Source organism: Babylonia areolata, chromosome 25 (assembly GCF_041734735.1).
Source record: "Babylonia areolata isolate BAREFJ2019XMU chromosome 25, ASM4173473v1, whole genome shotgun sequence".
In the NCBI taxonomy this organism is placed as follows: Eukaryota; Metazoa; Mollusca; class Gastropoda; order Neogastropoda; family Buccinidae; genus Babylonia; species Babylonia areolata.
The window spans coordinates 21,084,955-21,099,429 of NC_134900.1; the positions used below are offsets into that span (position 1 = coordinate 21,084,955).

Genomic DNA, 14,475 nt, shown 5'->3' on the forward strand with positions numbered 1-14,475 from the left:
CTCCTGAGCCGACGCCCTTTTATGGATAGACTCTGTGAGAACGTCTGGGAGCGGACTCAGCACTACCACCAAGCTGAAAGTGTACTGTGCAGTGGTCCTTACCATCCTCCTATACGCCAGCGAGACCTGGACTGTCTACAGCAGACACGCCAAACAGCTCAACTGCTTCCATCTGAGCTGTCTCCGCAGACTCCTCCACATCAGGTGGCAGGACAGTCCTGGAACAAGTGGGTCTCTGCAGCGTCTACACCCTCCTGGAAAAAGCCCAAATCAGGCGGGCTGGACATGTGGTCAGAATGCTAGACAGTCGACTGCCAAAGCTGCTGCTGTACGGAGAACTGTGTCAGGGCAAGCGTTCAGTTGGAGGGCAGAAGAAACGCTAAAAAGACTGCCTCAAATCGTCCTTCAAAGACCAGGGCGTCGACATCAACACATAGGAGACGCTTGCTCCAGACCGTCCAGCTTGGCGCAGCAAGATCACCATAGGAGCCCGTGCAGCTGAAGCCAGGTGGATCACCGAGGCTCAACGAAATTGTGCTGTGTGCATGGCCGAAGCAGCATCCACTGCCACTACAGCACCCTCTCATTTGTGTCCCACATGTGGGCGAGCCTTCAGGACCCGGATTGGCCTCATCAAGTCACCTCCAGACCCACAGCCACCGATCTTCCATCTGATATTTGAAGCCATGGTCATCTTCGAATCCGAAGGACGAAAATCGCACATCCTGCAATAGTGTTCATGGCTGAGACTACATCCAGCATGGTGTTCATGGCTGAGACAGTACATCTAGCATAGTGTTCATGGCTGAGACAGTACATCTAGCACAGTGTTCATGGCCGAGACAGTACATATAGCAGTGTTCATGGCTGAGGCAGTTCATCTAGCATAGTGTTAATGACTGAGACAGTACATCCAGCATGGTGTTCATGGCCGAGACAGTACATCTCACAGTGTTCATGGCTGAGACAGTACATCCTGCATAGTGTTCATGGCTGAGGCAGTTCATCTAGCATAGTGTTCATGGCTGAGACAATACATCTTGCATAGTGTTCATGGCTGAGACAGTACATCTAGCATAGTGTTCGTGGCTGAGGCAGTTCATCTAGCATAGTGTTAATGGCTGAGGCAGTACATCTTGCATTGTGTTCATAGCCGAGACAGTACATCCACCATGATCGAAAATGACCTGTGCAAACATAAGAGCTGCTCTGGAGAAACAGGAAAGACAAAAAAAAAAACATCATTAAGAACAGCAATGCATGTTTATATTTTTAGAGAGGCAGATGGAAGAAATGTGTTAGTGTGGGATGATGGTAAGACCTTTTTTCACAGAAGGCAGCACATATGTTAAAAAGAGAAACCTACTGGATAAACAAAATTGTATCAGAGAGTTAATGGGAACATTTAGAGCAGTGGAAACACTTGACTTTGGTTAAAAACAGAAAAAAACTACAATTCTATACTCACCCCCTCACCACACCCCCTTCAATGCCCCTTCACAAACATGTTCAGCAAACCACAATGTAAGAGCATCAAGGCAAGCAACAGCTTTATTGTTCATTTCTTAAATCAAAGTCCTGATGCTACAATGAGAAAACATACAAACATACAATGGTACATACAAAAATCAGATCCAGAGAATCTCAGTTGACGGGGTGACAATGAAGAGCTTCACACAGTCAGGGCCTGCACTGGTGTCCACAGCAATCACTGTAACTCAGTCATTTTTTTTCCTAAGCAGCCACGTTTTTTGGCTTCCAAAGTGTCCCCTGATTTTCCTTGAACTAAGGCATATGTCTTTTAAAATTTCTAATGAAACCATGCATGAAATGTCATGCTGACCAAGCAAATTCCTTTTACTTTTAATATACTTTAATTTTTATGAGTGAAAACACATACACTGAGAAAATTGAGAGACTTCACTACACTTCTTTCCCAAACTCCCTCCCCTCCCTCACAAGGACCAAGTGTGTGGAAAACACTGGAACAAATGGCATGGTGACAGCAAGGAATGAAATCAACACTGGAGCCACCAGCTGTGCTTGTGGAACGCTTATGTGCAGCCTGCTCAGTCTATGACAGGAAAAAAAGATCACTTCACAAACTTTACATACTTCATAAATTTTCGCTTATTTTACACACAATAAAAATGTCCAACTCCTAAACTTTCGTGTATTTATTTTCAAAAAGTTTCCTGTCTTCAACATGTGAAAAAAAAATTAGGTATTAGATGTTGCATTTACTATTTTATCAAATAAATGGTAATATATATATATATATATATATATATATTTATATATATATATATATATAAAACAAGGCTTGAAGCTGTAAGAATACACTACTTATTGTGTACAATCACATTTATATACTACTCAACACTTGCAATGGATATCAAATTCAACAATGCAAAATGAACAGTACCATAACTTTATTCAAAATAAAATGGATAAATTGCATTATGTGTTAAGTAATCAACTTGAAACAACGCAATTTCATTGCAAGATTGCACAAATAGATGTAGTAACAAAAAGAAAAGCAAAGTAACCATCAAAATGAAGCAAATTCAAGGTTTGGAATGACAAAGCCATTTTCTGCAAATCTGAGTCAATGTTGGCAAATGCACATGAAATATGTCATGTCAGTAGCATGTATGACAAGCCTGACTCACGGTCCTGCAGCACCTGTGCATGCTGCAAATCAGGTCCCTGATCTCTTGCCGGGGGATTCTGTCCCACTCTTCTCACAGGGCCATTCCAAGCTGAGCGGCTGGATCTGTCATGCACGTACAGCTCTGCCAATCATGTCCCAAACATGCTCAATTGGATTCATGTCTGGGGACCTTGCTGGCCACTCCATTTGCTGGATGATTCCTCCTGGAGGTTCTGCTCAACGATACAAGCACGATGAGGCCAGGCATTATCATCCATAAGGATGAAGTCCTCGTCGACGGCACCAGCATAGGGTCTGACATGGGGCTCTAGAATTTCAGCCTGGTACCTGGCAGAAGTGAGAGTGACGTTTCCCAGCACATGCAGGTCGGTTTTCCCATGCATAGAGATGCCGCCCCCCACACCATCCAGGAGCCCCCACCACAGCAGTCATGCTAATCCACGTATGCTACCAAGAATTGATGGTTTGGGCGTCTCCATACTCTCCTGCATCTATCAGTCATGTCCAGGCAGAACCTGGATTCATCAGTGAAGAGCACAGAGTCCAGTCAGCAAAGGTGCAAACTTCGTGGCTCCTGGCCCGTCAACCTGGCTCAAAGGTGGTTCTGGGTCAATGGGATGCGGATGACTGGAGCTCAGGTCAGATCAGCATCATGAAGCTTTCTCCTTATCGTCTGATTGGATACTCTTTGTCCAGTAGCGTGCTGGAGGTCACTTTGCAGCTGTGGGTGGTGTTCCAGAAAGGGTTGCGGTGTGCCTGTAGGATGAAATACGGTCGTCTCTTCGCAAAGAGTGACGCCTTGATGCTGACCCCGTTGCCTGATAGCAATTCCACATGCGGGAGATAACGCTCTGCGATACCCCAAGGGCATCGACCACATGCCACTGAGTGGCCCAGTTTCCAGCATCCCCACTTATCTGGCCATCCCAACTTCAGAAATTGTCTTCTTTGTATGTGACGAGCCATTGTGCAACAGTAAGAAATGCAAAACTGCTAATGAAGCTGTGATACACATGTCTCAGAACATGAGTTGAAATTTCCCCTGACCAGTGTTCACCCGCCTTTTTGAGGGTCATGCAGTTCACATGCTTTTTGTGTACTATGTGGATCCACGATCCTCACTGGATAACAAATAAGCCTTGTGGACTGGTTCTAGTGACACTATCGACCACTCGATTATTTCGGTCAATATTGAATGATGAACACTCTGTGATAGTAAACAATATCCTTAGCAAGTGCTGAGTAGTATACTTAAACAATAACATGACTTTTGTGTCAAGCAAAAAACAAAGTCCCAAAATAAATATTGCATTATATACAAAACAAAATGGGGTGATAGCTGATTGTAATGACAATGTTGACAAAACTGAAACAAGAGCAATTAGCCATGTCTGAACTTGTCTTTATCTGAAAACCAAAACCAAAATAAGTTTTCACAATTTTGCAGTGCCAACTGGTGAATATAATGGGTCAAAATACAGGAGTGCACTCAAGCCCAGCATGCACCCCCACATGACAAGCACAGCAGCAATAGTGATTCTGGCAAAGTGTTCTCGTCTGTCTGTGGCTACACTGATATGAATGAACAGAATCAAGCATATAATAAGCTCCTTCAGTATATATATATATATATATATATATATATATGTCATACACATATTCACAGTGAGTACAAAAAGCAAACTGCACACCAAAATACATAATCTTTTTTTTCAGAAATATCAAAGTACTTGTGTATAAAGATTTTCCAGAAATACAATTTTACTTACATAATTTCTTCTTACATTAAAAAGTTCAGCACATCTTTTGACAACTCCATATCTATATTTGAAGGGATGTTCTGTGTCCAAGCTACCTTAACTGAAGTTACTTTAAGAGAAATGTTAGACTGAATGGAATTTAGCTGAATTATGACTGACATTTAGGAACAAACCTGCAGCATCTTGGTATGAACATCTCATGGCCACTGATATATGATGACTGACTGAATGATACCATGACACAGACATTCAACATCAGATCATTATCTTTTGACCTCACCTGTCTCTTGTCTAGAATGTGCGAACACCAAACATGTACAGTGCTCAATGCCATTTGTGGCTTTGGGAAACAGAAAACAAACACCAGGGAAACAAACAAACAAATCCTGATGAATCTGGAAGAGATTTTGTGAAATGAGTTGAGAGTGAAAAATATTTGTAAGACCAGGGCAATTTTTTTTCAATATGTCTGTCATTGATATGCTGCAGTATATGCTTAATAATAATAATAATAATGCATACTTATATAGCACACTATCCAGAAATCTGCTCTAGGTGCTTTACAAAAACGCTTTTGTTAACATGAAACATTACATCAATGTTACATACACACACACCAAAATGTGACCACACACACACACACACACACACACACTGCATACATACATTTTAACATACATGTGTATCTAACAGGTACCCTAACACATACGCACACATAGGCAGGCACAAACTTACATAAACACATGCACACACAATACACATTCATATATATGCATGTAGTTATGTACACATACATATGTATACACACATAGTCAAGCACAGCTAATGCAAAGGAAGTGGACCTGCCACAACTGAACTTATTGCTGAGGGAAAAGGTGAGTTTTGAGACGAGATTTAAAAGATGCGAGGGAATCAGAATGATGGAGGTTATCAGGGAGCTTGTTCCATGTCTTTGGCAATTGAAAAGAAAATGATCTGTGTCCATAGGTCTTACTTCTGACATGAGGTATCCTGAGAAGTCGAGTATCAGAGGAAGAACGGAGCTGGTGAGACGCGGTATAGATATGGAGGAGTTCAGAAAGATACTTGGGGCCAGATCTGTTGACTGCAGAAAAGGTCAGAGTGTATAGCTTATAGTCTATTTGATCAGAAACAGGCAACCAGTGGAGAGACTGAAGGAGAGGAGAAACATGGTCAAATTTAGAAGCTCTGCAAATGAGTCTGGCAGCGTTATTCTGAATTCGTTGGAGTCTGTCTAACAGATATTTGGGAAGGCCAGCCAAAAGAGAGTTGCAGTAATCCAATCTTGAGGGAACCAGAGAGCATACAAGTGTCTTGGTTGCATCAGTTGAGAGATACTGGCGGATAAAGCTGATTCTATGCTTGTTGTAATTTGCATGACACTTTGGCAAGACACTGCCAGCTGCCATCTACTTGGTCTTTCTGTATCCATGAGTGAATTTTCCAAATGAAACTACAGTTATCAAAATAGTTCTTATATTCTTAGTTGAACTGGGGTGATGTGGTCATATGTCAATATTGCCAAGCTGCATACAGCACGTTTCAATGCTAACTGAACCCTCAAGTCAGTCAGTCAGTCAGGCTTACATCTGAAACACCTCTTTCTGGGACACCAAGTCAACATATTTTGGCAAGCCAAGTGCAAATTTCACTAATGCTAAGGGAAAACCATGACATGTTGACAATCACATAAAAAAAACAAAAGAAGAAAAAAAGAAGTCATCCGTAATTTTTCTGAGAAATGTTCACTCTGATACTCTGATCAAAAGAAATTTCCTATAATTATAAGCATATTTTGTGTTTCCGCCATACACAGATTCTGATAACCTTTTAGATAATCCTGTTTTCTGCCTTTCTTCCTCCCTGCCAGTGGTATTACCATGAGCACCCACCCTCCTGCCATCTGGCATCACACCCCACCTGCCCCTTAGTCTTTTCAATGAGTACGATTGGTCAGCATCAAGTCATCCGCAAGGTGACTGTGGTATGTCAGTCCGTGTTGTGACATCAGTCACCATGCCCCATGGCAATGCTGTGGAGCCACACTGACACAGCACACCTCTGTCTTTGAGCCAAACCAAAGCTCCAAAAAGCACCCACAATGAAGATCTGGAGTAAATTCACAGTTGTACACAATCTGATCAAAATGTTTCAAAGTTGCACAAAAAAACCCCAAGGACATCATGAAAGAATAGAGTGAATCAAAAAAGAAGTTCAGACAACAAGCCGAGTACACACACACAAACACACGGAGGCAACAGAACAGCACTGCCACCTGCAGAATACAACTAAACTACTGGAGAAGACCAACACACAAAATTCCAGCATGAGCCACGACCACCACAATTTTCACCCTGCACTCTCGCGACAGCACCCCAATGCAAAACTGCACTGTCATTTTCTATAGCGGCCTACATCCAAGCCTGGATACATGATTCATGTTCATTTCAATGAACACAAGAGTCAGGACTGACCTGAATGTCTGGAGGAAGAGTGGGTAAGTTCAGGGATAATATTCAGACAGACATCCAGATAGTTTAATGCTAATAACAGCAGAAGCACTGATCTCCAAAACAACCTGGAGGGCAGAAAAAAGAGAATTTTTACAGAAAACACACACTCACACCAGCTAATCATCTGTGCAAATGAGCACTTTCACTTGTTATTTTCATCAGATTCATTTCACCTTTTGCTTTTTAAGCTGGGATCTCAAGTGTCTATGATCAGCAATTCAGTACGGTGCTACTTGTGGCAGTTATCAGATCTGAGTACAGCTGAATCAAATTAACAAAACCAAAAAAACGTTTACTGTTTCTTAGTGACAATCCATTTTTATAGAAGCTGTGCTGGTTCTGATCATCCATGGATGGACACTTTAAAATGTAAGACTCACGACAAAGAATTTGAGGACTGTGCCAAATTGTGGAAGAAGTACCTTTTTCTCCAACATTTCTTCATCATAAAGAGTAGAACCAGCAGAGGATTTATTTTGGTGGTTTTACACACACACACACAAACAAATACAGAGACATACACAAACACATACAGTTGTGCTATTCATCCATTCCATTCAAACATATTCAAAGGCTATATCAACTGAATGCACCATTCAACAGCATTATGTATTGTATTGTATTGTATTGTATTGTACTGACTTTCATCACAAAAGATCTCTCTGTGTGAAATTCGAGCTGCTCTCCCCCAGGGAAAGCACATTGCTACACTGACAGCGCCACCAATTCAGAAAATAATTTTCAGCCTGGAAGTGCATTTTTTTTCCTAACAAAGTGAACTTGCCGGCTACAGGTCTCAAATCTAAATACACTGACTCTTGCCATGAACTGTTTGTACTACAGAAGCGTAGGCTGTGTCAGAAAAGGCACTGACTCAATAAGTTGCTACAAAGTTTCTGTTTCAATTGCAACACTGAATGTTACTTGTGCATACAGTGGCAAACGTTGGCAGCTTCTGCTGAATGAACAGAGGGTCAAGCGGATGTACTCACGGCCCTTGTGGCTTGACAGGGCCCTTGTGGATTGTGGCTTGACAGGGCCCTTGTGGCTTGACAGGGATGGAGATCGCGCGCACTGGTGTATCTGTGCGTGCGTGCAAGTTTGTGTGTGTGTGTGTGTGTGTGTGTGTGTGCGCGCGCGCACACGCTCACATGTCTGTGCCACGTGTGTGTGGTGTAGTGTGTGTGTGTGTGTGTGTGTGTGTGATCGACGGCATGTGTGTGCATGTCCACGCGTGCATGCTTTTCACAGTGCGTTGGGAAACTTTCGGACTTCGATTTTGGTGTTCTGACAAGCCACTGGATCTCCTCTCAACGGGTCAACAAACGACGCTTTTGAAAGAGCATTCCGTTTTCATTTTTGGCAGATCATCGGTAAACGATATAGAACGGCCTGTCGGCTTTTTCTTTCTTTCTTTTTTCTTCTAGAAAACGGACGCTCCGTTTTTAACGCAAATGTGAAAACAGATTTCTGTGCCTAGACTGAAGAGTTGGCACCCATACAATCTGACACCAATCGCACTTGGCCTTGCCTGTGGTGTCAATTTTGTGAATGACGTCGCCTACACGTCAAGTTATTTTTTTATTCTTCACTTCTGTTTTCACGATCTCATCTTGCCAGACCCAGTTCACTTATTATTCACTCCTTTATTGATCTCTGCTGCAAAAATCCTCTAATCCTTAGTGAGTTTTCTCATTTTGTCAATGACTGAAGACGATCGACGAAATCAGGCATCTTTGCAAGTTGTGAAGCCTGCGAGCGAGTTTTGTAATTCCGAACGAATACAGATAAGCTGAATGATGACAGAGGAGCAACAGAACACTTATTCTCAACTGATTGGTTTGCTTATCCAAACAGGGGGTATTTTAGCAAACACTGTGAGTCTGTCTTGTCGATCGGTCAGACAACGTTCGTGCAACCTTTGTGGGTCGGAAAAAAACCTCACCCCCCCCTCCACCCCTCCGATTTTCTCAATGGATTTACGCGAATATCAAAAATGGCCTCTGGAGCCAATTTTCGGTCGGAAATAGTCGGAAAAATCTCATGCCTGACTAAAAATACACTCTCATAAACATAAAGCAGCCATCCACACACACACACAATATATATATATGTGTGTGTGTGTGTGTGTGTGTGTGTGTGTGTGTGTGTGTGTGCCATAATAAAATGCATCTCACATTAGTTCCCTCACACAGTGACACACAAACCTCTTTCTCTCCCTAAAAAGAAGACTGCCAGAGACATCAAAATTTTGCATCAAAAGAAAAGTCCACCATTATCTTAGTAATTTGCTCATTTTCCTCTCCGAATATCAAAACAAGACCACACAGTGAATATCCAAACATGACATAATTGAAGTAGAATGCCTTGTACAAATCAAGCAGAGATAAACACAGTATTTATCTGGTGTCAACCACATACATGTGTACAAGAATTAAGTATCCAAACAGGAAAAGAAACTCATCACTACAAATATAACACAAAACTGATAACACTAGTGATTGAAAAACACTACATAAGCTAAATCCATACAGAGTGACAAGCAAAACATGAAACTAAAAGAGAAATTATACAATCAACCAAATGGGCTTGATAAAGAAACAGCAATCTCTTTGTGATATACTTTACACACACACACGCACACACCCATCCCTTCAGCAGGATACTGTACAACACATCAATGCATAAATGAAACCTGAACAGTATGGCTGTTTCTTCATTTTTAAAACTGAGAATTATGCTGGCAATTTTTGCTTGATTATGCTTGCAACTTATATAATTAAAATAAACAAACAAAAAAAGTAATATGACAGCATAATGTAGCATGACTGCTTGGTTCTTATGGTAAAAGTCTTGTTTGTGTCACAGTTATTTCTTGCTGTGGGAAAGAAGCACTAACATTACAGGAACAAATATTACAGCATCAGTTGAAAGTGGAATGAATGTTGGTAATCCAACCAGGAATGGATACATTTTACACTTTTATACTCATAGTTTTTGTTTTGTTTTTACAGTGAACTAACTAAAACTGACTTGCAAGTTACATTTCTTTTGGAGATCACATGATGAGGAAATATACATACGATCAAGGCCTGACCAGTCATAGGCATATTGTGTCTACAAAGCTTGTTTCTTTCTGCCTTAGCTTTTAAGGACAGTGTGAAATATGTCATGCACATCACATACCTGTCTACACTGTGACACTGAGGATCACACAGACAAGCAGGAGAGACCCAATCCTGGCACTGTGACTGTGGCACAAGAACCTGGGCAAAGCTGTGTGTGGGGGGTGGGGTGGGGGGAAGGGGGTCAGATCAATGGTGTGGGGATATTGCCACTGAACGGGCACACATGATGGGGAAGCAAAAAAATCACACCAAAAAATCAAAACAACAACAAAGAAATGAGAGAGCGAAAAAGAAATAGACCAAATCAAGCTATGTTTACTTTACACCATTTACACCATGCTGGGATGTTTTAAACCATCTTAACCCTTTCGCTGCCAGGAAAATAAAATTTAATTGAAATCTATTTGCCAGGGTTTTTTCACAAAAAACGGGTATAAATTTTCCAAAAATTCTGTGCTCTTTGTTATTGGAGAAAGACCCATAAAAGTTTTTATTTTCTGAAAGGTAAATGAATAAAGAATACAAAACACATGCTGTTTTCCCATTTTATATATTTTTAGTGACATGCTGTTGTTTTGAAATCAGTGTTTTGTTTTTTGTCACATTTTCAACATGTTCATTACAAACATTAGTCAGGTAATTTGCACAAAAACATCATATTTTCTGGACAAATGGATATCTGCAAACACAAAATCATACTAGAACAATCACAATATATATATTTTTTTTAAGAGATAGATACACAATACATTGTGACTTCTCCAAGTGACAAGATGGATGTGAGGCCACACCCCCTCAGTCTCCACCCCCCTCCTCCTCACCCCTCTCACACGGTCACTTGATTCAGTTCTCATCAGACCGCGTTGGCTGCGTGCCAAGAATATCGCTCTGCTGCTAATTCGGTCATGTTCTGTCGACTGCTAACATTTGTACAGCCGGCATCACTCACTGATGGTCGCATCTCGGCCACTCTCTTGATTGCTCCCTCTATTTTCTATCAGATCGTCCTATAAATGTTCATCAATATCTTCTCCTTCGAATTTACGCTTCAATTCTTTCTGAGCATCAGCTAAAAGAAATCTTGGTTGATTTAGTTCGTCACGATTGCATGTCTTGAGCACGGCGTCAGTCCGACATTTTGTTGAGCGAGTGAGGAGAGAAGTCAGGCAAACACTTGGACAGTGACCCAACCAAAACGTTCAAATGAAGGACTGCTTCATGACGTAGATGGGGTTTCTAGCTATGAATAGAATCTAGAGAGATTCCCCAGGCTAAAGCTACCACTATTTTTGTCAACGAAGTGAATGCAAACCAGGGAAAAGTCAGAATATTTCGATGACGAGTTATCTCGTCATTGTGGCAGCGAAGCATACATGCTTGCCATGACGAGTTATCTCGTCATATAGGCAGCCTAGGGGTTAAAATGCTGAAAATGCAGCAATAATAACACGATTGTACTTTATTAAAATCACTCATAAAATCCCAAAGCATTCTTCAAAACACGAATCAGACATATCAAAAGTCATTAGTTTCCCTTAAAAAAACAAACAAAAAAAAAAACAAGGAAAGGAAAAACAGAAAAAGCAAGAATCTGACAAAAAACAAAACAACCCCCCCCCCAAAAAAAAAACCCCAGTGAAATCAACTATTCTGTATTCTAAGTGTTGTTTCAGCAAGCAAAAGACTTCCATTCTTCCATGACTGAGATGGATGAAAGGTATTTACAATCCAAGGTATTTAACCACAAACACACAGAGAAAATAGATGCTTGGTATGTTTGCTTATGCTTTATACTACCATAAAAAGAAAGTGATACAAATCTTAGACAACAACAGATGTGACACTGAAAATATGAAGACATGAACACTGTTTTTAAAGACAATATAATTCATAAAGAAATAACACTTGGTTCCCTGATTCCACCATTCAGTATAAGGAAAACGTTTTACATGAGGATCAATGATGTTGATCCCTACAATGAATTTGCCGCCTGATCTGGAGACTTTCTTCAAGTGGAATGAGGGTATCTGTCCCATAGCAGATGAGAATGTTCAGTTATCTGTTTAACAGGTCATCTTTCTGTGTCTTTAAACAAAGCAAAAACTCCCCCCCCTTACCCCCCCCAAAAAAAAAGGTTTGCATGAAATGCCTTACACACATGAACTACGATATGTTCATTCCCAAATCAGTGCAGATCTTACATATCCACTGAGAAACTAACTCAATAAACATCTTTCAAAAAACAAAAAAACAAACGAAAAAGAGATAATAAAAGCACCAATGGAAATTTTGCACACAAGGAAGCAAGGAACACGGTCTGCCATCCGTCAAAAGAATGGGTATGTTCAGTCAACTGGCATCTCTTGCACTGCGCCAACACCAGTGACAGTCACCTGATGACCAGATGTTCACCAACACTGCTGGAAGTGGACACAGAGAACAGAAACAAACACTGCACAAAGCGTGGAGACTGGGACAACATGAAAGGAAGTGTAACCACCACAGCTCAAGCACAAGATTGCAGAAGGCATGGCAGACAGAATTCTTCCCACAAACACCAAGGAGGATGCCCCCCCCCCCCCCCCCCCCCCCCCCAACCCCTCCATGTCTTCATGTTGACACCTGGTAGAAGTCACTGTTGTTGATGTTGAGGTATGGGGAAAGGGTGGTGGGTGGAGAGGAGGAACTGGTGTTGGTGTTGGGTTGGCGGTCGAAGTGAGTGGAACCGACAGCAAAGCCCTCACTGCTGTTGGAGTCAGCGTCGCCCTTCATGAAGGGTGTTTGGTAGGGCAGGCTGAGCTGGTCCTCGTCCTGGATGTCGTCCACCTGGTGCTTGTAGGAGAACAGGATGCCTGTCGGAGTTGTCCTGTCACCACACAATACCAGCATAATGTAAATGAAATGAAATGAAATTATGGTGCTTAGAGCCTCACCGACCACTAAGGCCATCTCAAGGCTATCACCACGTTAATAACTTCTACAAGGGTAAAAAACAAACAATTAAAACGAATCACCACTTCAAACTTTCCACTCAAAGTTTAAAAAAACTTCCATAGTTTAAAACCTTCAAATCCGATTTAAAATGTTCATTTCTTTCAAGAAGTCCATCAGCGTCCATGGAGGGACATCACGAAACAAGGTCTTCAAAGAAACCGCCGTGTAATGTCTGTGTCTAACGTCATGCAGATCCCAACAGTCAAGGAGCATGTGTTTCACGGTGAGAGGCTCATCACAGGGAATACATCGAGGGGCCTCTTCCCCCTTCAACAAGTAAGAATGAGTAAAAAAAAGTGTGCCCTGCATGCAGTCTGCACAGCACAGACTCCTCCTTTCTGTTCTTTACCCCTGAAGGGAGGGTCTCTTTTAGGTCTGGACGGATCTGGAAGAGCTTGTTGTCCGTCTGGGTGTTCCACTCCTCTTGCCAAAGATCGTTCACATAAGTGTTCATCTTCTGCTTCATGTCTGTGTATGGTACAAAGGATCTTGATAGTTCTTTCTTTACAGCATTCTTGGCCAGCAGGTCTGCCCTTTTGTTACCATGAATGCCAACATGTCCAGGAACCCAGGCCAACACAACCTCGTATCCTTTCTTCGTTACGAGAGTAAAAGCTTCGTAAAATTCCAGCAGTTTGGGATGAATGATATTCCTGCAGGCGATCGCCTCCAGGGTTGACAAGGAGTCGGAAAAGATCATGAATCTCTTTTGTTTCGAAGAGAGAACCATTTTTACCGCCAGAACCAGTGCAGTTAGTTCCGCAGTGTACACTGAGCTGTCAGATAGGATGTATTTCGTTGAGGGCTGGTCAGGAAAGGCGGGACAGAACGCAGATGCAGCGACTCCGTCCTCTGACTTGGAACTGTCAGTGAAGATGACTTGGAACCGTCAGTGAAGATTCTTTGGAAAGTGGGAAATTTGTGGCAGAGTTCTGAAAAGTAAGTTCTGTAGGCCAGTGCACTGGTGGAGTCTTTACGGTACGAGGCCAGATCGAATTGGACCTCAGGTGTTCTAAAGGTCCACGGAGGGCTGTCGGGGAACTTGGAGAAGTCTGAGATGCCACCGACATCCAGACTGGCATATTCTATGTGCGGCTGAATGCGGAGTCCAAGAGGAGGGATGCAGTTTGGGTTGTCTTTAAATTTCTTGTTGAAGGGGTTGTTGAATACAGCGTCGTAAGCAGGGTTTGTAGGTTCAGAAAACAGTTTCAAGTAATAGTTTAGGGTCAGCTTCAGTCTGCAGTTGGAGAGAGGCGGTTCCCCCGCCTCTGCATACAGGCTGTGCACAGGCGTGGTGCAGAACGCACCTAAGCTGAGACAGAGCCCTTGGTGGTGTATAGGGTCCAGCAGTTTCAGGTAAGACGGTCTGGCCGAGCCGTATACTA

The 14,475-nt window shown here is 42.1% G+C and overlaps 1 protein-coding gene across 1 annotated transcript in view; it reads right to left on the bottom strand.

Moving 5' to 3' along the window:
- Positions 1-1,533: 1,533 nt before the first annotated feature.
- Positions 1,534-14,475, bottom strand: part of LOC143299898 (transmembrane protein adipocyte-associated 1 homolog) — a 119,270-nt gene continuing 106,328 nt past the window's right edge. Inside the window, exon 11 of the mRNA XM_076613401.1 lies at positions 1,534-12,962. Within this exon, the coding sequence (XP_076469516.1) occupies positions 12,707-12,962 (256 nt within the window). The 3' untranslated portion in view covers positions 1,534-12,706. The remainder of the gene's footprint in view (positions 12,963-14,475) is intronic.